Source organism: Aricia agestis, chromosome 1, assembly GCF_905147365.1.
Source record: "Aricia agestis chromosome 1, ilAriAges1.1, whole genome shotgun sequence".
Lineage (NCBI taxonomy): Eukaryota > Metazoa > Arthropoda > Insecta > Lepidoptera > Lycaenidae > Aricia > Aricia agestis.
Window position 1 is genome coordinate 18445992 of NC_056406.1, and position 27018 is coordinate 18473009.

Here is a 27018-nt window from a genome sequence, read left to right on the forward strand (position 1 = left end):
GATAGATTTTACCTGAGTAATAAATAAGTAACTTTATAAAGTGTTATGTGTAAATTATTTACCCCTATAAGAACCTCATGTCATAAGTCATAGAGTCTGGCCAACGAAAGCTGAACCAAGCGAACCGCGGCAAATTTAAAAATTATTTATATGGTATCACATAATGTAGTAGGAAAAAAAGATTTAGATCATTTTCTGCTGATGCTAGATATTATATTACTCCAATGTGCAAAAAATTATGCACCTATAAAAGAAAAGTCTAACATAAATTATAGCCTATATTGACTTAGAAAATATGCAATAACTAAGCCTAAAACTAAGCCTAGTAGAATTGTTTCGAAACCGGTCGTGTTTTTAGCTAATTTTTAGCTAATTAGTAATAATAATAAATGAATATAGTGGAAAAAGTGCACGTAAAATAATTGTGTTTTATTTGTGTTTTTGTCTAATCGGTATTAACGAGAGAGTAGAATATTCGATGGGTAATTAGGTCACAATGGTATGGTGGAAACTTTCCTGTTTCTCATCCGAATCTTCGTGAAGATTTTCAATAAAAATACCATTTATTAAAATAAATAACATGTCTAGTATGAAAAATTAAAAGATCATAAGAGTATAAAATAATAATTATTATGACCAAGTATCAAGATCATGAAATCGTGCAACCGCAAACCTTCGACTGGCAGAATAGTGTTGCCAGTCAAAATAAATGCTTGGTTCAGCTTTCGTTGGCCAGACTCTAACATATCCGACGAATGACGATTGAAAAATCATTCCAAACGAAAATGTGTATCTACTTTTCAATCGTCACCTTTTTTGCCAATTAAAATGTATGATACCTAATTTGAAATACAAAATCTGTCAAAGTTGCATATTATTTATTTCATAAAGAAACTCAGGTAAAATAACTCGAACGGACTAAACTATCGATAGCAAAATACTATACTATCGATAGTAAAATATACATCACTAGCACACGCACACATTGACAGATTAAAAATGGTCACGCATTTTCGGGTTGTCAGGTGGTCTATACGACCTTTTAAGGATGTATGAGTAATTCTGCCAAAATGTGTAGCGTGACTATGTGGACAAAGTGGACAATTTTCACTTATAATACCACAAGTGACGATAAGTGACGATACAAGGACAAAAATTGTGACCGTGACTAAATAGGAAATTTGATAGTGACTAAATTGAAACATAGGCAGTGTTCACACACACAAAAAGTATGTCTAAAAGTGAGGGACCACCGGGAGCATTCGCTTGTAGTGTAATGTTACAGAGTCCAGCATTACATCAGTGAAGGAGGAAAATCGAGCATTACAATGCGCACCTTGTAATGACACAATGTGTATTATCTTGATACAACTTGTAACATAAATGCTACGTGACAGTCAACTTGCTATGTAATGCTCAAAGTCGAATCTATAATATTACAATACACGCGAATGCACGAGTCAGGGAGGTAGTATTGAAACGTAATACTCAAAGTCGAATCCATATGTTGCATTTCACGTGAACGCTTGTCAATCAGGGAGGTATTATTGTAATGTAATGCTCAGAAATAAATGTAATGCTCAAAGAGGAATCTATGATGTTACATTACATGTGAATGCTCCCGGGGAGGAGGAGCTTTAGGAAAACGAAAGAAGTGTTCAAAAAACAATAAGTTTTATATTGTAAGTTGTAACATCATGATGCAACTTGCAACATTTAATTTCAATTTATGTCTGTGGCGTTTAGCTCGCTGGGCCGGTATGAAGGGGGCCATCCCTGTAAAAAATGACCTATAAAAAGCTGAAATGTGAAGCCCATAATGTGAAAAGCAAAGCAAAAAACAAGCAGTCATATTTCTTCCATCTAAAATACACAAAGCTTATTAACCCCGCATAAAAAAGTACTAATAAAAAGACTGTATGAAAATCGATTAAACTATTTGAGATTTTCAATGCAAACATAATATATGCCTATAAAATACATACTGACATACATACATAATTACAGGCGAGGCGCAGAGTCAAGGTATGTTTTGTTTAAAACAGGGATATAAGAAATTAGAAATCCCTCTTTTTTGTTCGGGCTAAAAGTTATATTATTTATATCCTTTCTTAACCGACTTCAAAAAAAGGTGGTTATCAATTCGACGCGTATGTATGTAATATTTCCAGAACTGCCCAATTTTCGAATATGTTAGTCTATATCAGCGTCTGAACAAATTTGCCAAATTTCAAAAGCGTATGTATGTAGCTATGTATGTATGTTTTTATGATTGTGTTCGGATATCTCTGGAATTACCGCTCCGATTTCAGTAATTCTTTTTTTGTTGTACTAGGTATTGTTCAACTTAGGGAATAGTGCAAGTTTTATCAAAATCGGTTTAGTAGTTTTGGAGATAGGGAGTTTTAATTATCAATTACGTACAATTTTGAAGTCGGTTTTATATTTTTAAAATACAGTTATATTATTATTATTATCCTGTTAAAATCACAGTAGGTTTATCAAAATGAACATTTTACAATATTAAATAACACAATAACTCCTTTTAAAAAAATCGGATAATATTCCTTATGAACTACGCCTTATGTGTCCATTTCGTCACCGAAATCTGTCCCCTAATATGTCACGAAACTAAATGAACGTGACGAATCCTGCTTTGTCGAAGTAATTTGCAAATTGAAAATATTGCTTTCGCTTAAAAAGAACATAACGCAGTTTTAATGCACATTAACATATATTAAGCTTTCAATAATAATATAATTTTCATAAGCCAACTTACCGATTTTACGCAAATATCGAAACTAAAGTGGACTTCTTAATTGACTTAGCGGGGAGCACGCTTCGTCGTCACAGGTTTTGAAAAACTTACAGGAGCATGATAAAATAACTGGCCCTTTTTAAATTGATAATGAGGCCATGACGAAGAAATTAAAAGAGTTTTGATGGATTTAAGCTCAGGAGGCCAGAAAAATGCGTGACTAAAGTGGACTGTCCACGTATCTCAAAATGTTGACCAACGATATCGTCAAAAATTTTATTGTATTCTTATATTAATATGGGTTAAAATAATAGTTTAAAATAAAATACATATTACAAGCTTTCAAAATATACCTTTATCATAGAGCTGAAATAAAATGCAATAGGGAAAATTTAGGTTGAAAAATTCACAAAACATGTATGACATGCTAAAATCATCGGATTTTTTGCGAACTTTTACTCATGATAAATTAATTAGTATGGTAATTGTTGATTACTATATTTATTTGTAAAGGTAATTAACCCATCTTTTACGGAAAAAAATATTAATGAAATAGGCTCGCAATATTTAGTGATAATCACTTTAAAAGTGCTGTGTCATCAGCTTTCCTTTGGTATGTGTACCAAAATGTGTATCGTCATGGCCTCATTATCAATTTAAAAAGGGCCAGTTATTTTATCATGCCCCTGTAAGTTTTTCAAAACCTGTGACGACGAAGCTTCTCTTTAGACGAAGCGTGCTCCCCGCTAAGTCAATGAGGGATTTTCCTATATTTTTAATTTGATTGTCAAACAGTTTCCATTTTAGTAACTAGATGGCGTATGGGTAGACAACTATCGGTAATACCAGGGAATACCATCAATAATTGCTACAAAACTGGGCAAAAGAATGTAAAACTTGATACATTTCAACTTGACAAAGACGCAATAATATTCCAATGAATAGGATAATAAAGTTATTATAACGATGTTTTAGCTAAAATTCACGGAAGAAATAGCCATATTTACCGATATTCACACCAAATGTCACAGGAATTTTACATTTTGGTTTTGACAACACATCTTACCTGCACTTGTGCAAGATAACGGATATTTAATGGCTAATATTTTACCAATAATGAATATCAAAAACCCAAAAACCACCATTTGGGAAAAATTAATAAAAACCACACCAACAATAAAAAGTAGAAGAAGTTTGAAAGTGACATGCCCGCCAAAACTCTTTCAGTTGTCAAGTTTCAGTTTGACAAGTTTTTATTATGTCAGCGTGTTCCTAAACTATTACCAGTGTACTAGTCTAATCGCTTAGGCCAATGATCGCTTAGGTTTAAGATGTTTTGATTTATGTCACACTTGACAGTACACTGATATTTTTTTGAAACACAGCCTATATGTAGTCAGTGATGCCAACCTGCAGATAATTTCAGATCGGTGAGGAACCAATTGAAAATCTAGAAGTGTCTATCCTTACGCCATCTAGTTAAGATTGTTAAAATTAAAATTAAAAAATATAAATGAAAATCCCTCATTAAGAAGTCCACTTTAGTTTCGATATTTGCGTAAAATCGGTAAGTTGGCTTATGAAAATTATATTATTATTGAAAGCTTAATATATTTTTATGTGCATTAAAACTGCGTTATGTTCTTTTTAAGCGAAAGCAATATTTTCAGTTTTTTAGTTGTAACACTTCCGGCAAACATTACGTATGATAAATGGAAATTTTAAAATGAATTATTTCACGTAACTTGTCGGTAAGGTTTTTTTGGTATCAATCGATGCAGGATGTTTTATTCTACTATATATTTCGAATTTAGGTCAGAATCTTTGAATTTATAAATTTTATATACAACACGGACGTAAAAAAAATAAAAGTTTATGGTAGTAGAATATCATTGCTTTATCTATGGAACCACCACAGACTGTAATGGGTTATGTAATACCATTATGAAAAATTTACAAAAAGCTTTATTATAGGTCTACCATTGGCCGCAAGTCGCAACGTCGCATACCAAAAAATACCGATAAAAATATCAGTATTAAAACGTTATTTTCATACCTATATGATATATCTAAATGTTACCTACAGACTTATAAATACAAATACAAATACAAAAGTCTTTATTCACCATGATAATTTTACAAACATTTTAACAAACTAGAGATTGCCCAATAGTCGAAATTCGACCTTACTTGCAACGACATTAGGACTACTACCTATATTTTGTAAAAAGTATTGTAGTCATCATAGTTTTTTCAATTCTTGTCTCTGGGACTCAGCTGATCTCAGACTGGCCGTTTAAAAAGGCAAACTTAAGCTGGCTTCCCACGGCCTGATTTCTCACAGGTCAGACCGCGCCAGGACAGACCGACAGGCCATGAGAACCGTCGCATCCGATGAGGCCTGCGGTGGCCTGATGTCGCCCGTTCGATCCATCGGAAGTCGGTAAGTTCAAAGGCGCGGCGCGGCGTGGCGCAACGGTGCCTGTCGCGGCCTGTACGGGCGCGTCAGCGTACACGCACATGATGGAGTGGACGAACGAGCTAATATTCGAGTTTTTAACTCTTTATGAAAATTAACCAGCTTTGGAATCGACGTAAAAATAAGAATTATGTCATGATGCGTGGTTACGCATGAAAGCTAATATTTTATCAGATGGAGCTATCCCTATCACGGAGTTAAAAAAGTAAAAAAGAAAATTTAATGTCTACCTACAGAAAGTTGAAAAGCAAAATGCAGTCAACAGGCCGACATCTACATTGGGAACGCTCACGTACAGGCCGTGACAGGCCTACACAGGTAGGGCAGCGCCTGGCGAGGCCTGTCGCCTAGCGGGTCGTGGGAACCCACCTTTATACTGCACTGACGGCTGACCTCCATAACCCTGCCTCCATTATATTTTAATTTATGACAACTGACAAGTACGCAAATAATTAAATAAAACTGGCAAAAGTTTGCTGTGAAAATTTGAAATCTGAAAAAATTCAATCTTCAAATCTGTCAAGACCCTTCAAACTTCAAAACAACAGATTGTCATTTGGATTTTGGGCTCAGAATTTCTAATTTTCATTTTTCAATCACCCACTGTTTTTTTGTTTAGCTCATGTAGATACTATACAGGCTACAGCACAGCTAATACAGTGTTTAGTTAAGATTCTTATAAACCGGGTAATTAAACATTATTTTTGTGTATTTAAAAGATTTTTCTGTTTCATTCATTCTTGTACATAATAATATGGCTTTATTGAGTCTTTTTACTTTTTAGATACATATCCTTACCTGTTATTCTAATACCTCGTATAATATTGTCATTGGTTTTAGGGTAATCCTTTATCGTTCGTTGATAAGGATAATAAATAATTCACCAGTAAGTGCATTTGGCGCTAAGGAAAATGAGTAGCAATGGAGGTGACGAAAATGGTTTGCGATATAGAAGGGCGCTAAGTGTAACTAAAGCCGAAGAAATAACCGAAAAGGAAAAGAAGGCTCGCAAATTACAGTTGGATAAACCGTATGTCGTATTTTTAACGGTTCAAAGGTAATACAGTACCAACTTGAACATCAAAGTTCTCATAAAAATTTTGCAGGATCCACAAACCCAGGGATTCACTATTCTCATGGAACTCCGAATTCACAAATTTTACTGGATTAGTCAATTGGGGTTTCCTTATGCTCACCATAGGAGGACTTCGGTTGTGCTTAGAAAATTTTCTAAAGTGAGTATAGTATCTGCAATTGCTACAGTACTGTTGTAATTTTTTAGTCTTTAATGTAAATTATTTTATATAACTACCTTGCATAAATATTTTTGTTGAAGTATGTTTACTGTTTTTCTGTGTAATAACAACTTTTTGGCCTTTTAGATACGGAATTCGTGTCAACCCCTTTGAGTGGCTTATAGTGCTGACAGGTTACCATGAGGGTTATACTCATCAATATCCATCTCTTGCTCTTTTAATTTGTAAGTATATTTTGTTGTGACAATGTGCAAGAACATAACTGCTAAAAGTTTGTAACATAATTCTGTAAATAATTTAAAAACTTGTAGTTGAAATATTTGACTTATTTACATAGGATTTTATTGTCTTTTTGTAGTATCATTAATTGAGATGCTTTATTTTTTTATTTAACTAATTTTTGCATTGTGTCCTCAATTAGTCTCAACCATTGTTTGCCTTCTTTCATTCATATCAATATATGATTTAGGTACTTCATGTAATGCCACAGCTTAGACTGTATTTATTGGAACATTATCATTATTTTTTGCATTTTTTTTATTTTAGTTAGTGTGGTCCCAGCAGTTCTTAGTTTATTGATTGAGAAGTCTATGGCAGTAGTAAGTAATCACTAAGTAATCACTGACCTCCATTATACAAGTACGTTGGACTTATGATACCCACCTGCTTTTTGTGCCTATTTGAAGCGGAATCAGCGCCCCCAATGCAGGGGAAGAGAACTAATTCTGACGTAACTTGCGAATGGCCGCTTAAATCGTTATTGGTTGTCATCACTAGTATTAGTTCCAAGTAGTCCCACTACTGCTATCAGCGCCAATATGGCGACTTTCAAACGTCATTTTTACGTCAGATTTAGTTCTCTTCCTCCGCACTGGTTCCGCTTCAAATAGGCACAAAAAATAGCTGTCATTTCAAAGGCTATAACAAGTCCAGCATACTTGTATATTGGAGGTCAGTGTAAGTAATGAATTGTATTTATGTTATAGAATTAATATTAATTTGAAAGTGTGTGTTATTGTTGTTTATTTGGGATGAAGTATAAGTAGGTTGTACTTTGAGGCCCAGGGAAGATAGAATAGTTTTGTTTGTGGTAAAATGAAGTATGAATAATTTGAAGTGTGTATGAATAATAATAATAATAATTGCCTTCAGTGTGTATGAATAGTGTACCAGTAATAATTATTATTTATTACCTATCTTTGTAGTCTTATAAAGTGTACATTTTATTTTTCCAGGGAATAATAGCACAGAAAATCGGCATAAGCTTGCAAATAATTAACATTATCACTGTCATAACTTTGCCTGTTATTGTGATATTCTTCAAAGGTTCCGAATTCAGCTTTGGTTAGTATACAATTCCTTATCTATTCTGATTTTACCCATAATTATACATAATATTGATAAAATATTACTATCAGAGAAGGGCGATTCCATTATCGCGGTTGCAACATTTTGACGCACTTAAAGCGTCCTACTGACAAAATAAAACACATTTATTAATAAATTATCTTTTGAAGGGATACATTTTAACTAGTTCAATCATAAATTGTAAATGAAAACTAAAATTAAATCTAAGAAAAGCCACAAAACATGTTTGAAGTACTATCGCGAGTGCAACCAAATTGGTCCTCTATTAAGAACTCGGACGAGTTCGTTTGAGAATACTGCTCATTATGGAACTTTTAGTAATTTATTAACCCATATTTCAAAAGTGTATAAGACAAAGAAATGATTTAACTAGATGCAATTAATTTAAGTAATTAGTACTAGGAATTATTAACAATTTTCACGATCGCGGGTGCAACATCAGAATATCGCGGGCGCAACGAGTCTAAAGTAATTGAATTTATTCATAAGTCTGCGAATAATTTCTACATTTTTGATATGCAATACATAATATTATTAGTCAATTGTTATAATACTATTTAAAATTTTATTATTTCTTAATTATCATTTATTTATCGATCTGAGAAAAGAAATAATCTAAATCACTAAAAACAATTAAATAATGTAACTTAAGCAAACTTTTTTTGATGTATTGTTATAAAACCGAACTACAACACACCTTTAATTCAAAATTAATATTTATAATTTAAAAGAATAGGGGAGAATTTTAAGTAAAAATATTTTTTTCAAAGAAAATTATTAAATATTTATGATTTTTCCTGTCATTTGTAGCATTTCTTCTAAAATATTTAAAAATAAAACAATATGAATCATCATTTTAAAACATCTGTCAAGTAATACATGAAATATTTCGAAAAATATAAAACACGATGTGATTCCATTCAATTTTTTATAAATCTTGTAATTACATGTAAAGTATTAATAACAAATATAATCTAACGTTATTGTTTACCTTAATAATATGAAATAAGACGAAAATCACTACAATAGTCAAAAAATAATTTGTTGCATTTCCAATTGTACTGCTTCGATCGCGGGCGCAACCACTTTAAAGGTTCTGTTTTTTTATTAAAAATAATAAAATAGTTTGTTCCAATGATTAATTCTAATTTCCCTCACATTTCTCCTTACTTTCACAAAGTTTTAAATTATTAACAACATATTTTAGCGAGAAAACTAAAGTTCTGTACCTTTTTTATCGCGGGTGCAACCATGGCAATTTTCCTTTAATAATGTTTGAAAACTATTTCAAAATTGTTGTTTTTTTTTGCACCGAAATAGAAAATTATGTTATACAGTCAATATTATGTAATGAAATTCAACTTCGAGACAGTGATTTAGAGTAAAAATGATCATGTGTGGCATAAGCAGTTTTTCTCGCGCCGTTAAATGATATCACTTCAAAATGCTCTAAATCATTCAAATTACAATTTTTACTCATAAAAGTTCTTTTGCTAGTAAATATACATCTTTTTATTTATAATTCAATAAAAAAATGTAACAAATGCTATACTTTAAAAATTCGTGTTGAGGGTCATCTCTAGCGGAATCGCCCAGAAGTTGATTCCTAAGTAGATGGGGGACCGTAGTTTGTTCGCGTTACGTCAAACCCTGCCGACAGATCATAATTAACATTAAACTGACATTATCCAACCAAATGACATTGGCCTATCGACTGTCTAGGAATCAATTTCCTCGGATATACATAATATGTATAATATTGTAACTTTAGTACTTTATCTATGAAGTAGTATACCAGCAGCTATAATTATAAAATATATTATAGTTATACCAAGAGTGTTTGTGGCCTAATGGGTAGGCCTTTGGTTCACACTCTTAAGAGGGTGCAGGTTCGATCCCAGGTGGAGGCGTGTACCAATGAGACATTTTTTGATCTCAAGTATATAATATGGACACTCATACGGTGAAGGAAAATATCATGATAAATATCATTTCCTCTGGACTAGGCCGACTATGTTGCGATAATGCAGTATCTGCTTGGGCAACTATTTTTGCAAAACACAAAAATCTTGTCCCAGGCACTAAAGTATTTGAGGAATGGTTACTTTGCTCTGAAAATACTGTATAAATCGTCCACAACGGATGTAAAGGCCTAATTTTTTTAAAAGTTATACCAACACTGTGTGTCTTTGACGCTAAAAAGATTTGATTAGAATTTGGAATTCAATAAAATATCGTTTTCCCTGTTAATGACAATCTGAAGTTGTTAAATTGATTTCATTACTTTAGTTTACTGTTTACTTTTCTCATCTTATAAATAAAGTATACAAAGAAACTGACTTGTTACATCTGAATCATGATTTGCACACAGTAAAATGTATTCCCAATATATTTCCAGTGGGCATAACAACAGTGTGTATGATATACCTCATACTGTTCCTGAAGTTGTGGAGTTATAGTCAAACGAATCATTGGTGCCGCCAAGGATTAAAAAACAAAAAGAATGTAAACCAATTGCGACGACAAAGTTTATCCGCACCAAATTGGAGTAAGTTTTTAAAGACATCATTCTCCTTATTAGACTACTAGTACTAGGTTTAATTCGTTTATCGCGCAGGAACCGTACATTTTTCCGGAATAAAAAGTATCCTATGTCCTGTCCCCGGGGGCCGGGACTCAAAGTATCTCCATACCAAAGGAAAGGAAGTCACCACTCTGTATACTATTTTATGTGCGGACGATGTTGCATTGCTAGTTGCTAAAAAATTCAAATCTAAAAAGTAGCACGCTATTTTTATTTACATTATACCTCAACATATTCTTGGAAATATAAGCTCTTAAAGTAAATTTAAATTTTCTCACAAGATAAAGATAATAATACTTAGCATGAAATAAGTATCCATTGTGTACATAATTGTATGCAATTTTATGTTTCTTTGATATAAAAATATCATGCATAAAATTAATAGATATTGTTTTAATAGTCTTAATCTGATCTTTAAAGATCATGTTTTGCTTGAACTAGAAGTTAGAACATGTGCCGAGTGACGATGCTCGACGACACGTCTTAATCGGCGAAACAAAACATGGTCGTTATTTCACGTCAGATTCTGTGAGACCACGGTATGGTTGAACCGATCAATTCGAGTCTCAGCGCCGTTCTTTTATGTTTACTATTATAAAATCAAAGTCTTTTTCATTGGACAATATGAACCTTTGAGACTTCGCTGTAGCCAAATATTTACTTAAAAATGTTATGTGTGCCAAAGGTCACGGAAAACTGGTTGAGTTTTCTAGTACACAGCAGTAGTTGTAATGCGATAGTAAATAATTCAGATTGCTATGTATCCTTTTGCTGTATGATGTATTTTGTTGTAAGAAAAGCAATTATAAAATTAAGTAATGTATTTAAATGGGTTATAAACTGAATAAGAATATTACTTATTTTACTGACTTATTTACTTAACAGAGATTAAGATAGGACTATAATGTATGTTGTTGTCATTTAAAATTCTTCCATTGGCTTTTCCAATGTATTAGGAAAAGACAACATTATAGTCTACTTAGTTTAATTAGTTAGTCCTGTCTTAATCTTCCTTTATTACCAAGGCAGGTCATGTGAAGCCCACTGGGTATAATTTTCCTTTTTTTAATCATTTCCATAATTTGTTGGTTGACACTTGACATACTACAAAAAGTTATTTTATTTATGGTCCGTAGGAAATGTAGGATAAGTAGAAATATGGATTCTGGCAGTAATTTTTACAGTGTAATAATTATTTACAGATGAATTACTGAACGCAGAGCATGCAGAGCGTAAGTGTATTGTTTTGGAGTGGTTGTTCTCAGCTTTTGTTGATGCTGTACTTTTTCTAATTACCTGTATATATATTATACGTAACAGATTTTAGACACATTTTTCAGACTACTTTATAATACACTGCTGCTAATTTCAGTTGAGCTTGTCAGAGTTAATTCGGATATAGGGTAAATGAGGATAATTCAAGTTAACACCAAATCAGCGAGTATTTTGTTGGCTAGCACTACGGTGCGATACGTTATTTTGTTGTGTCACTATGCAATGTTGAACCCTGGCGAACGAAATACTCGCTAATTTTGCGTTAACTTGAATTATCCTAATTTACCCTGTATCCGAACTTACCCTGATTACTACTATAGCTATTTAATAATTTGCACATATTGTTGCAAGATTAAACGCACTAAGTGCTTGCTTTAAAATATTATTTTTTTATATTATGCCAAGATATTCTAATTTTACTAATATATTATAAATAAATCAGTATCTGGCTTGGCTTGCGTGAGCCAGTGGACGCTAGTATCCGATCCGGTGTAGTGTCGGTTTTTGGACACAGATCAAAGGGCGCTTGCTTGGATGCACTGACGCATTCACAAGCGTGTAAACGACTTCCAAATGTCAAGCGAGATTTGTGGACGCTTGTGCCTTGTGGAATGTGGATGCTTGCCATTTGCCAAACCTTGGCAAGCATAGAAACCCAGAATTTGAGTTTGAAGCTTGGGCTTAGTGTTAGTGTGCTATGTGTAAAATGCTGGAATTATGAGGACAGCGAATGTGCGCAGGTGGAGGTGTTAGGTTAATTAGCTCCTTAACAAATAGATGACGAGGTATGACGACGGAAATCTTGAGTCTAAATGGAGCAAACGCTCATACCTTGGTCACGCTTATTAAAATTAAATGAAACCTATTACTCTCAGAACCCGTGGAGGAGGTGAAAGACGAAGTGATGGCGGGCCTCACCAAGTACCCTGATAACTTGAACCTGAAAGATCTCTTCTACTTTCTGTTAGCACCAACGCTTTGCTATGAACTTAACTTTCCACGTACCACACGGTGAGGTACCACTTTAGTATTCAAGTTTTATATTAGTGTAATCAGGATAATTTCGTATACAGGGTAAGTCTGGCTAGCCTATACATATATTGAAGCCCTTTTAGAACTTACCCTGTAGCTTACCCTGTACGTTTACAAATATTATAAGTCTTGTTTAATAACCTCGATTTATGAAAAGCAAAAGTTACTTATATAACTTTTGCTTTTCATAAATCTAGGTTATTAAAGAATCAAATCTAGGTTTCTCTTATATTTTCTAATTATTAAAACATATTTATATTGTTTTCTTTTTGCTTGCATGTTAATACTTTCGCCTATAGAAAAAAACATAACGCTAATTTTTTATCTGTAGGTTTGTAGAATACCATTGCACTGTAGTTATTGATGACATATAATTTCTTCTTTTAACTTAAAACTTTCATAATTTAGCATTTAAATTTTCAGGATTCGCAAAAGGTTTCTCATCAAGAGGTTAATAGAAGTGATGTTTGGAGTGAACTTAATGCTGGCGCTGTTCCAACAGTGGATGATACCATCTGTGAAGAATTCTGTGTTTTCCTTCTCACAGATGAGCTTTGTTGCAATGGCTGAAAGGTTGTTGAAGCTGGCTGTAAGTATATCGATATTAGTATCGAAATATTATAAATGCGAAAGTGTATCTGTGTGTCCGTCCGTCTGTCTGTCTGTTACCTCTTCACGCCCAAACCGCTGAATAAATGTTGCTGTTTGGTATGCAAATACTTTGAGTTCCGGCAAACGACATTGGATACTTTTTAGTCCGGAAAAATGTACGTTTTCCGCGCGAGGGAACGGAGTTGCGGGCGTCAAAACTACTACGAAGATTAAGTTCTACTCTATTGGAAAACGGTACTTTCTAGACAAACTTTGGTGTACCAAATTATTATTATATAACTAACTTTACCTATTCAGTCAGAAATTCTCAATCAATCAAAATTGCTTTTCCAGGTGCCCAACCACCTCATCTGGTTGTGCTGTTTTTACCTGAGCTTCCACTCGTTCCTGAACCTGATGGGCGAGCTGCTGCACTTCGCGGACCGCAAGTTCTACGGGGACTGGTGGAACGCCAACAATATCCAGGCGTTCTGGAGCTCGTGGAACATACCGGTCCACATGTGGGCGCTCCGCCACGTGTACATCCCCATCACGGACATGGGCTACAGCAAGACCCACGCCAGCATCGTAGTCTTCGTCATTTCGGCGCTGTTCCACGAGTATTTGGTGCGTAGCTATAGGGTATCAGGGCTGGCAATATGCCACGGGCCCCCGATCCAAAAGGGGGCCCCAGAGGCCGTGGAGGTCAAACATTTTTTATACATTGTTTTATTATTACACGACGATTTTTACTGATGGGGCCCATCAATTTGCCACGGGCCCCGGCTGTAATAGTTACGCCACTGGTCCTTGGTCAATAATATGAATAATAAAATAATATAATTTAGTCCGCAACACGTGGAAATTAGTACATTGACCTATTGATAAAGAGATACTGCTATCGTGTTGATATCGCATCGCTGTGGAAATGCATTAGTAATTTCATCGAAAAGCAAATGACGATCGGTAAATTTACGATATCTGTGTGCTCCGCGCCAGCACATTTTAAATGCGCCGGAGCATTAACAAATAATATTTATCACTCATTTCCATCTCAATTAATTGAATAGAAAAAAGAATAATGTATAATATCATATGCTGAAAAAGACTGCAACTTTCAATCTCGTTACTTTTGTTTGTAATAAAGTAACAATTTATTATTACTCTATGTATAGTAAAAGAGCCAATGCAGCTTGCAATAAAGGCGATTTGATTTACAGGTGAGCGTCCCCCTGCAGATGTTCCGTCTATGGGCGTTCCTGGGCATGATGGCCCAACCGCCGCTGTCCGTGATCTCGCGGGTCGCCGAGCTCCGCCTGGGGCCGCGTTGGGGCAACCTGCTCGTGTGGAGCTCGCTCATCATCGGCCAGCCGCTAGCCATCATGATGTACTACCACGATTACGCCATCGCCCACATGGCGCCGCAGCCGTAGACAACATAGATTAGCGCTGGAACAGAGCAGAGCAGTCATAGACAACATAGAGTATAAATAAACCCTTATTTCCAATTGTAGAGCATAATGCTACTCAGTGCCGCACAATGCCGAAGTGTTGGTACCTACGTGAATCAAATTGATGTAAGCTTGATTGTGCGAAGTGTTGTTTTGATTAAAACATTCAATGATAAGCATTATGCTGCTCATTGCGTTCTAGTGCTCCAATTGGGAAACGGGAATTACGGGGAGAGTTGATATGGTATTTGATATTTGTGTAATGGTCTGTGCTCGCTCTTTCCAGAATGTTCTTATAAATCAATTGTGTGCTCGACATCCAATATTGTCCTCTCTTTGCCCAGTTTCTGAGGCTTTTGACAAGGTTTTTATTTATTTATTTCAATCTATCATCACAGGAATACGTTATTTATGTCTTCATGGTAGTTATTGGTGGGTGAATGTTTTGTCATAAGCTGATATGTTTGCAGTAGCACTAAGTAAACATATAAAACTTTTGTCAAAAAACCATTGAAATGGGGCACACATCTATTATTATTATTGTACTGAATAATGCTAATCTTTTCAATTTGTTCGAAGACAAATATTTTCTTTTTATATTTAAATATTATTAGTTTTTTTTTAATATATAATAATAAGGGTTTTAAAAACAATCATACTAGTACAATTTGTAGGTTAGGGCTTAACTGACTGGGTTATATTTTCATGCATAACATATTTTTAATTTTGTAAGCCGCAAACTTACATTCCAAGGTACCTAATAGTCATTACTATTTCTAATATCAGACACTTTAAAGTTTAAAGTATGATGATCGACAGGCGTTTTTATTTTTTTGTTATTATGAGTAATATTAGTAAAATTTTCTGAAATATTAATATTTTTGAGATTCTTAAAATACGATAATCATAATATTGCATTTAAAACGACTACATTGTTATGTTTTTTTATTAAGTAAGTACTTTAAATTATATACAATTTTGTTTTATACTTTTTTATATTTATTAATTATTAAATGTTACAAATTATTTACGATATGGAGATGGCTTTCAATGTATAAAATATTTGTGTGGAGTTATCAACTGCATTTATTATTAATAATACTTTTTTTAAGTTACATTCGAACAATAATTGTGAAAAATCATTATGTTAAATTGAAACGCTAAGAGCCTGTCCAGATGAGGCATTTACGCGCGAGTGAGCGACTCGCGCGTTTTACACGCGTACCCGAGATACTATCTAGCTACATATATCGCGTCCAGATGCGTACGCGTGTTTCCAAACTCGCGCGTAAAACGCTTGCAATGAGCGGGACTCTCGACTCGCCCGTAAAACGCGCGAGTCGAGGTACTTGGGTTTCCCATTGCAGCAGCGTCCAAAACTACGCGCGAGTCCGTTGCGACGTATTTGATTGGAGCGTGATAACTTTGAGTCCGTGTTTGCCTTTGTAGCGTAAAAACGCGCGTAAAACGCGGTATCTGGATGCAATAGAAATTTAAATGCGCGTATGGACTTCGCGCGTAAAACGCCTCATCTGGACAGGCACTAAGTGCCAGTTCAGATGAGGCTACAAACATGGACTCAAAGTTATCGCAACGGACTCGCGCGTAGTTCTGGACGCTGCTGCAATGGCACCCAAGTATCTCGCCTAGCGCGTCGCTCGCGCTTTTTTACGGGCCAGTCAAGAGTCCCGCTCATTGCAAGCGTTTTACGCGCGAGTAAGAAAACGCGTGTAGGCATCTGGACGCGATATATATTATATGTAGCTCATCTATCTCGGGTACGCGCATAAAACGCGCGAGTCGCTCGCTCGCGCGTAAAACGCCTCATCTGGACAGGCTCTTAAGTAATTTAGCAGAACATGTAATATTTTTGTTGTTAATATGTTGGTGAAAACCGCAGAAAATTTAAGAAACGCACAATATAAATATAGGCAATAGACTCGCACACATTAAGGCGATCCCCGATAATTTGTAAATAATGAAGCAGGTATCAGTAGTGCGGGTAAAACTTTTTATTCTATTTTATTTATAGGAACTTACCTAAAAATGTGTTAATAAGCGAGTTCAAATTCAAAGCGTGCCTCTACTGTATTATATTTATATCGTGTTACAAGTAAGAAAGATATATATTTTATACTTAACTAGACATTGAGTTATAAGTACTACGTACGTATAACTCAATGTAACTAGATAATATGTTCCTATAGTTTAATATGAAATTTACAATCTTCTTTTATTTACAAGGTATATAGTTATACTTTAAATGAATAATTTATCAATATGAAGTATGGAGTGCTATCAATAATATTGTTAATTACAAGAAATTTATATATTTTGTATTTTTATAATGTGCAATTTGGGTATGTAATTTTTTTATTTTTGTATTTTTTTTTATAATAAAAATGCAATTGATCAAGCTTTGTTTTATTTTACTTCGCAAAAACATACAATTATTTTAGTTATCAAATAATATTGGGCCTTGAAGGGGCGGTAACCGATATGACCTCAGTTTTAAATTTAGCCAGCTTATATTCCAATATATCCAGATAGAACTTCGACTTTGCTTTTGGTGTGGTGACCAAAAAACAAAGTCCGGTGACCAATCCCACCAGCTAACAGCGCCTAACACTCAGTTGAAATCGGTAAAACAGTCCTTTATCAACTACATCAATAATATTATATCGAGGACATTAATAATTATTGTTCTCGATATATATAGAAGTCTAGACATCTAAATATATCCAGGACAATTATTGATATTTAAAAGGACTTAGTTTTAACCAAGCATATTATTATGTCTATAGTTAGGACAATTATATTTTAAGGTGGCACCAGCGGTCATTGACCTTTTTAGTCTAGGAGCAATGTGAAAAATACTCGCACTGCGAATGTAAAATTGAATTCTTGTAAAGAAACAGACTATTAATATAAGTAACTCTTCTAAGACGTTTTCAGACGAATATTTATCTATGATACATTGATAATCCAACTATTTATGAGTTTGAAGTGATATATAGGTCTACCAGAAATCAGAATCTCATGGCAAATTTGGATGGGAGATTTTTACAGGGAACAGTTAAAAAAGGTAACAAATCGTTTGGCGAAAAAGAATCACTCCTTTGCAGTGGTATGGCGGCCATTGGGAACTGTCGGAAAAATATGGCAAGGTGATTTTCGTGAATGGCTACTCGACGATTATTAGCTACCTATGCAAAAATTAGTCTGGTACAAATGGTTGAATTGTTTTATTTAAAGTAATGTATTCGCGTCGGTATGGCGGGCTGTAAGTCACACCCGAGAAGTATGGCATTACGCTACCGCCTAGTACTTCTTTTTTTCGACTATCTGAAAATACAAGCATTTTTGTGGAACAAATCGTTCGACACTCGTTATTTATCTGACGCGTTCTATCATCATCCTTTTTGCCTTTACGTAATTAGACACCTGAAGAACCGCCATACTGGTACAAATGAATAAGAATTTTGTGTCACCATCTCCCGGTCTATGACCGATCTGACGTCCATGCTATTGTCATGTCAGAGTAGACAGAATTATAATAGTCATGTCACTCATGTACAGTTGCCACCGGGTACTGGCTGTTGTCGTATTTTCGGATGTCATCTGCTTGCCGGTGATGTCCCGTCGTCTTGAGATTTCAGAGGTAATGTGGCGGTTTCGTGCCATTCTTCAGGCTGTGTACAAACACAGACAAATTAAGTCTGGACCTGGAGTCTCTTACCCGAGACTGCAGAAATCGAGTGCTACTGGTTTATTGTTTGTTGATGGTATGTTGCTGATGATGTTTTCAAGAGGCAGCTTTGGCCGGAACCTTATCTCGGAGCGTCTGGCTATAACATGTCTTTCTGGTCTCCAGGTGCTGATCACTCCAGTCTGGACTCGTTACCGGTTTTTTTTGGCCGATTACCTGAGTTGAAGGTCTCCGAGGTCTTGGATGATTGATGGATATTGGATAATATTATAATCTTGTATTCTTGTATTTTATTATTTCTTTTAACAGTTATTTCTTCACGTCAAAATTGCCCTGAATGGGCGTTGCATAATAATAGATGACAATAGTACCATCGAGGTCCGAGGAAGTTGATTCCTATGCAATTGACAGACCAACGTTATTTGGTCGAATATGTCAATTCAATGTTAATTGTGATCTGTCAGCTGGGTTTGACGTAACGCGACCAAACTACTTAGGTCCCCGATTTGCATAGGAATCAACTTCTCTAATAGTACCTACCCTCTGTTGGTAATGGGGGTATTTTGGCCATCTTTTGGTGGTGTCGTCTTCCCGGAAGTCATCTTCTTGACTGTGATGTCATCGAAGGTTTGATTTGGTTTGAAGAGGAGGAGAATATATTATTAAATAATAACGTCCACCCTTTGCCTTTAGGTGTTGTTGCATTGGCTCGGTATTAGCGGTCACCGGTCACGCAAGCTGGGTAGAGGTGGGGATGTTGGAGGATTTTGATGCACTCGCTGATTTATTAGGTTGGCCACCTGTTTGTGGTTACTATCATCTACCTGGAAGTCATCTTCTTGACTGAGATGTCGTCGAAGGCTTGATCTTCCAGGAAGTACTGATGGTGTCTTCCTGACGGCGTGAGTGTCAGTCCGGTATGTCTAACCATGTAAGTGTGTTGTCATCAATCATCATGGAGCTTTGGCCGAGACCAGTTTCTCTATGGTGGTGTGGTCCCGATTTTTGATTGCCATCTTGGCGTTGTAGTCCATGATAGCCTTAAGCCTAGGGGCAGATGTTTCCGTCACACCCTTTATATGAATTTGCCAAGCGTGTCTTCCGATTCGTCTGCGTATAGTAGACCAATTTTCTTCGTGAGACGCGTAAGGGCGCTTTCTCCAATAATAATTGTGTTTATGCATAACATTATAGTCGTCGTATAGGGCGAGGGGTTCATGGACCGAAGTCCGAAACGCACTTGCTTACGACACTATAATGGGTGGCATAATTGCTTACTTAGCCTGTAAGCATGTATTATTATATTTTATTTTACCTAAGTAACTCAGGAAATAATATTCAGAATGATCCAAGTTTACTCCATAAGTAACTTAAAATGTTGCTATTTCTTTGCGACGCCATCCGAATCGTGTGTTGAAAAAAATCTATAATAATAATATTATAAAGCGGAAGAGTTTGTTTGTTTGTTTGTTTGTTTCAACGCGCTAATTTCAGCAACTACTGGTCCGATTTCAAAAATTATTTCAGTTTTAGATAGCCAACGAATATTAAAAACTAAGAAATCGTAGTTACCTAACTCCCATACTATTACCGTTTTAAATTTGGTTCCTTTTGATCTGTCATGTAACGTCAGCCTACTGCCTAGTACCGCTCAAGGTCACCTAAATATTGCAAATGTATTGAAATGTGTACCTAAGGTACACTTTTTTGACACTGGGAACGGTTAGTGCGCACCGTGAAGAACGCGCTCAAGACAACTCTCAAAAACAGGTCCCTCCCCAAAGAGGACACATTCAGAACATTGCTCTTAGAGGCTGAGGCAATCGTCAACTCCCGGCCACTGACGTACGTCCCCACGGCGACCGACGCTCCAGAAGCGATAACACCATTCCACTTTCTAATAGGCACGTCATCGATGGTTCCTTGGACTAACGACCTGACAGATGGGGAGTCTTCACAACGCCAGGAGTGGCGGAAGGCACTTCGGCTGGCGGACCACTTCTGGGCTCGATGGCTGCGGGAGTACCTGCCAACGCTGAGAGAGAAACTGAAGGAGTCCCAACCATATCAAGACATAAAGGAGGGGGACGTGGTGCTGATCGTGGACCCTACCCTTCCGCGCGGCTTGTGGCCGCTAGCCAGGGTCTTGAGGACGTACCCCGGTCAGGACGGTCGAGTCCGCGTAGCGGACCTCCTCACAAAGGGAGGTACGCTGCGCCGACCGGCTAGAAAATTAATTGTACTGGAGGCCCAGCCAGTCGCCACCGAGTTTTAGTGTCCCACTGGGGGCGGGTATGTTGGCGACTGGCTGGACAGACCATTCTGTTTTTAAATATTGTATTTTTTACTTTTCTATGTCACATTTTTTCCTTTTGACGTTCTTACTGTTTTTGTGATTTAGTCTATCTTGGAACATTACAGTTGTCGCTTCACTTGGTGTTATCATTTGGTAGTTACAGTTTTCCTCATCTTCGTATCATACAGTCCATCTCTCCCGTCGTTATCATTATTTTGGAGCATGTTTTGTGACGGAGTTATTTTTCCTTATTTTTTATTATTCGTAGTAGATAGCCCATTTATCGAGGAAGACTATACCTAGGTTATATTTTATCACGCTTAAACTAATAGAAGTGAAGAAATAGAGGAGAATGTGGAAAAAATGGGGGAATTATCTGAAAGGGCTTATCTCAATAACTACTGGTGCAATTTTTCTGTTATTTCGCACATATATGAAAGATCATAGGCCATTTTTTGTGGACTGATTTGTCTGTGAAATATTTAATATACGCGGGCGAAGCCGCGCGGAACGTTTTATTTATTTATTTATATTATGCTATTAGTATCTTATCTTATTATTTTTCTTTGATTTTAAATACCTATTTTTAGTTATATTTTATGGTTGCCTGGTAGAGACTGCTTCCAGCAGTAAGGCCGCCAATTCAAACTATTTCTGTTTTTGTAACTTGTGTAAACTGATCTGTTTTGTTTGTTTGAATAAAGAGTTTTTTATTTTTATTTTATAAATCATGATATTAAAGGTGAAGTGGTGAGGTGAAAAATATTTTTGATTTAGTAATTTAACCCTAACGTGTTCTAATACTTCAATCATAGAGTAACTTATATTATATAGTAGGTAACTTCAATGTTACTTTTGCGCGTGAGGTCACAGTGCACAGTGGCGGATCAATTGATGGGGTGCGTGAGATAGCGCGGGCGCGGCGTAATCCGCCTCTGGCCGCCGACACTCAGCGCTATCTCAAAGGACCTGTCGCCCGCTATTGTTATTCAAATTGATATTTTCCCCACTTGTTCATATCGTCAACTTTGAGAGTAAATTTCAATACCTCTGACCTGGAGAGGTGACATAAAAACAATTATGAAAACCTTCGTTTTAAAATTGTATTGTACAAAATAAATATTGCATATTAGATAACTAAGATAATCTAATTAGGTAAGTCCTGCAAATTAAAGCGCTTTAAATTACAATTAGCTGCGCTGTACCCATGCCATGGCTCACAAGTAAAACACGCATCAAACTATTATTTATATTTGAAAATTAATGGTAATAAAACAATTAACAAACGCGATCAAACACGATAATATGTCTGTGCAGGGAGTTAATCATGTAATAACATCGCTCGTGGCCGCTAACAATGTTGACCGAGCGCGGGTGCGGGGACCGGGGCGCGGGGAGGGCAAACAGCGGCGGCTGACGCAGCCCGCCGCAGCGCAGCGCAACCCTATCTGAATATTGATAAAGGTACGAAGATAAAGGTGTAACTATAACGAGTAGCGAAGACTGCAGGCTCTTGAGAGCGAAGCCCTAGTCTGTAGCTAGGGAGTTTGATGACACCTTCAAAATGTCAGAGCTAAGTGATGTCGATAGCTAACTCCTTGGACTATACCAAGGAGTTAAAGAAAACAACTAATTGATTATTGGATAAAAAGGATCTAGTATATTAATACAAAATGTTATATTTCAAGAATAGAGCAAACAATAGCCTCTCCTCCAAGATGACGGAGGTGACGCACGCACCTTTTCCTCCCATCTCTGATTCGGTCGATGTTTTGAAATAATATTATAGGTAAAATACGTGTGTAGTCGAGATGGAGACAAAATTACTACAGTTTTAAGGAATATTTCGCTGAGCATATTTTCTCCTTTGCAGTTGCACGGGTTCGATTTTATTAAAGTTTCAAATTTCATTTAACTTAATAATACTTCCAGTGAACAGTCTTGCACAGTACACGATATTTTAAGGCTACAAAAGGGGTTGAGTTTACCATACTCTGACCAGTCAGAGTATGGTAAACTCAACCAGGTAAACTCAACCAATTCGGGTTGTCAGACCAGCTGACAACCCGAATTAAAACAAAAGCACATCCAAAAATTTACTCTATCAATATCAGCACTGCCAACTAGAGCGTGCGTCTTAATTATAGCATCAATAATAGGCGCATCCATTTAATTATTGCAGGATAATAAGGAAGGGTTAACCCCGGAGTGGGGCGCGGAGGTCGCGGTCGTGATTAAATGTTATTCGGAATTACGCTGAATTGTAACCCCGCATCGCCGACGCGTGAAATCACTTTGTTCTGTTAGCCACTTACTGCCACGTCTATGCATATTTATACATGGCGATTAATTATAAATCATAAAGTTTGTAAGTAGCTTCTTAGCGTATAAAATATGGTCGCTGTAGATATAATATCATGTTGTTGCCACACCAACATTTTCTGTCTTAACTCAAGTATTGAAAACATTGAGGGGTTCTGTAATCAACAAGGCCTCGTTGACTTTAATCGATGAATCCATATTTTAGGACCATCAAATCGAAATATTAAATCCTTCCTATCTATGTTAGATAAACTACTTTCGAGATTTTTCGCAGAGAAACTTGTTGTTCGTCTAGTATCAAAATGAAGCTACTCACGAAAAATTAGCTTGATAGTTATAAAAAAAATGTTCTAGGGAACCTGTCCCAGTAGGTTTATGTGGTTTAGAACTTTTATAAGGATTCGATCAATTAATAATTATTGTTATTGTTTAAGTATTAAGTAATAAAATGTATTTAAAAGTAAACTTGTTGTGTAACTAGTAGGTATGTTTTTTTTTAAATGAAATAAGGGGGCAAACGAGCAAACGGGTTACCTGATGGAAAGCAACTTCCGTCGCCCATGGACACTCGCAGCATCAGAAGAGCTGCAGGTGCGTTGCCGGCCTTTACGAGGGAATATACAGTATAGTATGTCTACATAATTATTTCACTGTTGGTGGTTACTATACTACCTAATAGCAAAATAAACATATTATCTGTGTACTCTGCTAATAGTATAAGTAGCTAATAATAAATTAACTAAAATAATATATCCGTTTGACTTTTTAGATCTGTTTACATATTGTATAATTAAGAATCATGAATTATTATTCTCTCAACGAGACAATGGAAACATTGAAGTACTAAGTTTACAGGGTGTAACTAAACTAAGTGATAATACTTTAGGGCGAGTTGAATGTGTCCCTTATATAGAGTACGGTTACACGATGAATCTGGCATCAGTTTTTTTGTATAATATGGTCCATGGTCATAAATAACATGAAAAATTCTTTAGTTTTTTAAGGTTTCTGAAAATATTTATTAATAACATCTTATATTTTAGAAGTGCCAGCTTTTTCCAGTGCCTATAACAGCTATTACTGGGTTTTTTAAGATCATAAAACAGCTTTCGCCTATTCAAAAGGTTCCGAGAGTTTCAAAATAAATAGTGTACCAAAATAAATAGTAACTCTTGTGTAAGTGTATTATGTTAATTTTATTAGGTGACTTTCGTAGTTTGTTAGTTGTAAACTTATGTGTTGAACGTGTTAATATTGTATGTTGGGTCACAGTTGGGTGTAGGTAGGTTATACTTGTGTTTATAGCCGAGCGCTATGTTTATATTAGACATGATCTTGATGTTAGCGAACTTATGTTCGGAGTGATAAAGTCTGGAGCGGCGCGGCGCGGCTAGCGGGCGGCGGGCGGCGGGCGGCGTGCGCGCGCCGGTCGACGTCATTGGGCCGGAGGGCGGAGCCGGGCCGCCCTGCGCCGCACCGGCAGTCCGCTCCCGGCCGGCGCGCGCCCCGCTCGCCTCCATGGTGGAACACACGCTCGCGGAGTGCGCCCAGGCAGGTGCTATGCAAACTCTCGCGCCGCAACAGCACTGCGAGGCTGACGACGATCAGCTCGCCGACGAGTATGTTCAGAACTTCGAGTTGGACCACCTCGAGGACCAGCCCAACCACCTCGTGAAGCGCGAGCCCCTCCGGACCGGCTGGCACGAGCTGGTCGAGACCCTGCCGGCCTGCGCCCGCGCCTGCCGGCAATGGCCCGACGTCGGCCCCTACCCGCAGCCGCATGTCGCCATCGCCGTCGACCCGAGCACCCCACCCGAGACGCCGCCGGCGCCCATCGGCCGCAGCCCCTGCCGAGCCGCGCCCGTCGATGACGTGCTGTGGCTGCCGCACATGAGGGAGCCCCTCGACATGCGGACGGTGCCGTGCGGAAACTTCGAGGAGTGGGACCGCCGCGAGTGGCGCGAGCAGGACCACCACATCCAGCAGGTCGGGCTCCGACCCCCGAGCTCCTGCTCTGCGATGTCCCCGCGGATGGGCCACCAGTCGTACCAGCCGTCCTCGTGCGGGGACGACCTCATCAGCGATGACCTGCTCATGACGCTCAGCGTCCGTGAGCTGAACAAGAGGCTGCACGGGTTTCCCCGGGAGGACGTGACGAGGCTTAAGCAGAAGCGGCGGACGCTGAAGAACCGCGGCTACGCGCAGAACTGCCGGAGCAAGCGGCTCCAGCAGCGGCAGGAGCTGGAGCTGGCGAACCGCTCGCTGCAGGACGAGCTGCACCTGCTGCAGCTGCAGGTGGCGCGCGTGACGCACGAGCGCGACGTGCTGAAGCAGCGGCTGGCGCTGGTGGGACGCGAGCACGGGTCGCACGGGTCGCACGGGTCTCACGGGTCGCACGGGTCGCACGGCACGCACGGGTCGCACGCGCCGCACGCACCGCCTACTCCGCACTCCTCGCCCGAGTTCTTCTCGGAGCTGTGACGGCAGGGCGCGGCGCCGCGGTCCGCCGCCGGGGCCGCCAACCCGCCGGCCGCCGCCTGCGCCTGGCAGCGCTACTGAGCCCCGGAGGTCACTCGTGCTTTTGTTAAGTTTGAAATTCCATTATGATCGGTTCCAGTTTTATAGTTTCGTAAAGGTGGGACATTAAGGCGGCGCGACGGCGTTTCCGCCCCGTGTTAAATGTATGGTTGTGTCGTACTATATTCGTAGCTTCGTTAAATATGTAATAATAAAGATTATACGTAGGTTAAGATTCGAGCAACTGATTATTCATTAATTGTAAATAGTTAAATAATAATAAAAGAAAACACTATGTAAAGTATTTCTGTTTTCCTAATAAAACATTTGCAAAATACTTATTAGAATTTTATTGTAACAAATTCATTTAAACAGAGAAAAAAATATAGTAATAAGCACGACAATAGTCATTAACCTGTTCTTAATATTATCTATCTTACCAATCTCAGTTTAATTGACATACAGTAAATATTAGGGCTCATACTTGCCTGAAAATGGAGACGCTTAGTATTAATAAACTGATTAAATTATTTTTTTCATATTATGATGAGAATAATACCGAGAAAATCATTTAATATTATTGTTTAATAGTACCATTAGTTATTGAAAAGATTTACCCTTTAACTTTGAGTATTGCACTATTTTCGACAGAATAATAGCTTAATATATTTTAACAGCCTAATCTCCTTAAGCCCGTTAAAAGTTATAGGGCTTTCATACTATAATTACAACAATTTAGTTATAAACTCTGTACATAATATGCACTACTTGTTATTAACATGAACTAGTGGCAAACGTGATCATAACTGAAAAGACTATGGAAATAGAGTTTAAGACGTTTCAGGCATATTCGTAATCTCTTAAAATATACACATTTTACTATCTCAAAGCTATATTCTATATATATTTATAATATTCTATATACCTATATAATATTATCCTCTCAGCAACAAATAAAAAGCAGCAAAATTAAATAAAATACGGCAGCATTCGATCTCGTAGCGCCCGCTACGAGCTTCGTAGCGCGCCTACGACACCAAAGAAATGTACTTAACATACTAAAAATAAATTTGTTTAAGGTCACTTTTGACTTATGCGGTATTAGCTTTTTATACAGAACATAAAATTGTATTTTAAGGGTTCCGTAACCAAAGGGTAAAAACGGGACCCTATTACTGAGACTTCGATGTCTGTCCGTTTGTCTGTCTCCGGGTTGTAACTCAAGAAGAAGTCAAGAAGAACTCCAGGTTGTAAGAAGAAGCCAGAGAGTTGAAATTTTCACAGATTATGTATTTCTGTTGCCGCTATAACAACAAATACTGAAAACAGAAACATTTTAATAATTAAGGGGGCTTCCATACACCAAACGTGATTTTTTTG

The 27018-nt window shown here is 37.1% G+C and overlaps 2 protein-coding genes and 1 long non-coding RNA gene across 6 annotated transcripts; 2 read left to right on the forward strand and 1 right to left on the reverse strand.

Annotated features, from left to right (window-relative positions):
• Positions 1–1714: 1714 nt before the first annotated feature.
• On the reverse strand, positions 1715–15252 carry LOC121727833. The gene is made up of 3 exons (XR_006035731.1): positions 15199–15252; positions 1873–1878; positions 1715–1733 (listed from the first exon to the last, which is right to left on the reverse strand). It is a non-coding gene; the product is annotated as an uncharacterized LOC121727833 (long non-coding RNA).
• LOC121727817 (diacylglycerol O-acyltransferase 1) lies at positions 5820–20058 on the forward strand. 4 transcript variants are annotated; one of them, XR_006035727.1, is made up of 13 exons: positions 5820–5924; positions 6078–6267; positions 6344–6472; positions 6620–6717; positions 7040–7092; positions 7729–7837; positions 10260–10409; positions 11648–11677; positions 12596–12731; positions 13176–13341; positions 13698–13970; positions 14564–15053; positions 20041–20058. XR_006035727.1 is itself a non-coding variant. In XM_042115839.1 (13 exons), exons 2-12 carry the CDS (start codon positions 6149–6151, stop codon positions 14774–14776), a joined length of 1476 nt encoding a protein of 491 aa, XP_041971773.1. In that variant the 5' UTR covers positions 5820–5924; positions 6078–6148; the 3' UTR covers positions 14777–14785; positions 14834–15630. The 4 variants fall into 4 exon arrangements, 3 of the variants coding, with proteins under 3 accessions (XP_041971773.1, XP_041971763.1, XP_041971787.1); XM_042115839.1 differs by lacking the exon at positions 20041–20058 and having other exon boundaries at positions 14564–14785; positions 14834–15630; XM_042115829.1 differs by lacking the exon at positions 20041–20058 and having other exon boundaries at positions 14564–15630.
• A 4520-nt stretch (positions 20059–24578) lies between these two features.
• Positions 24579–25975, forward strand: LOC121729575 (neural retina-specific leucine zipper protein-like). Its single transcript, XM_042118137.1, has one exon. It carries the CDS (start codon positions 24640–24642, stop codon positions 25600–25602), a length of 963 nt encoding a protein of 320 aa, XP_041974071.1. The 5' UTR covers positions 24579–24639; the 3' UTR covers positions 25603–25975.
• Positions 25976–27018: the final 1043 nt, after the last annotated feature.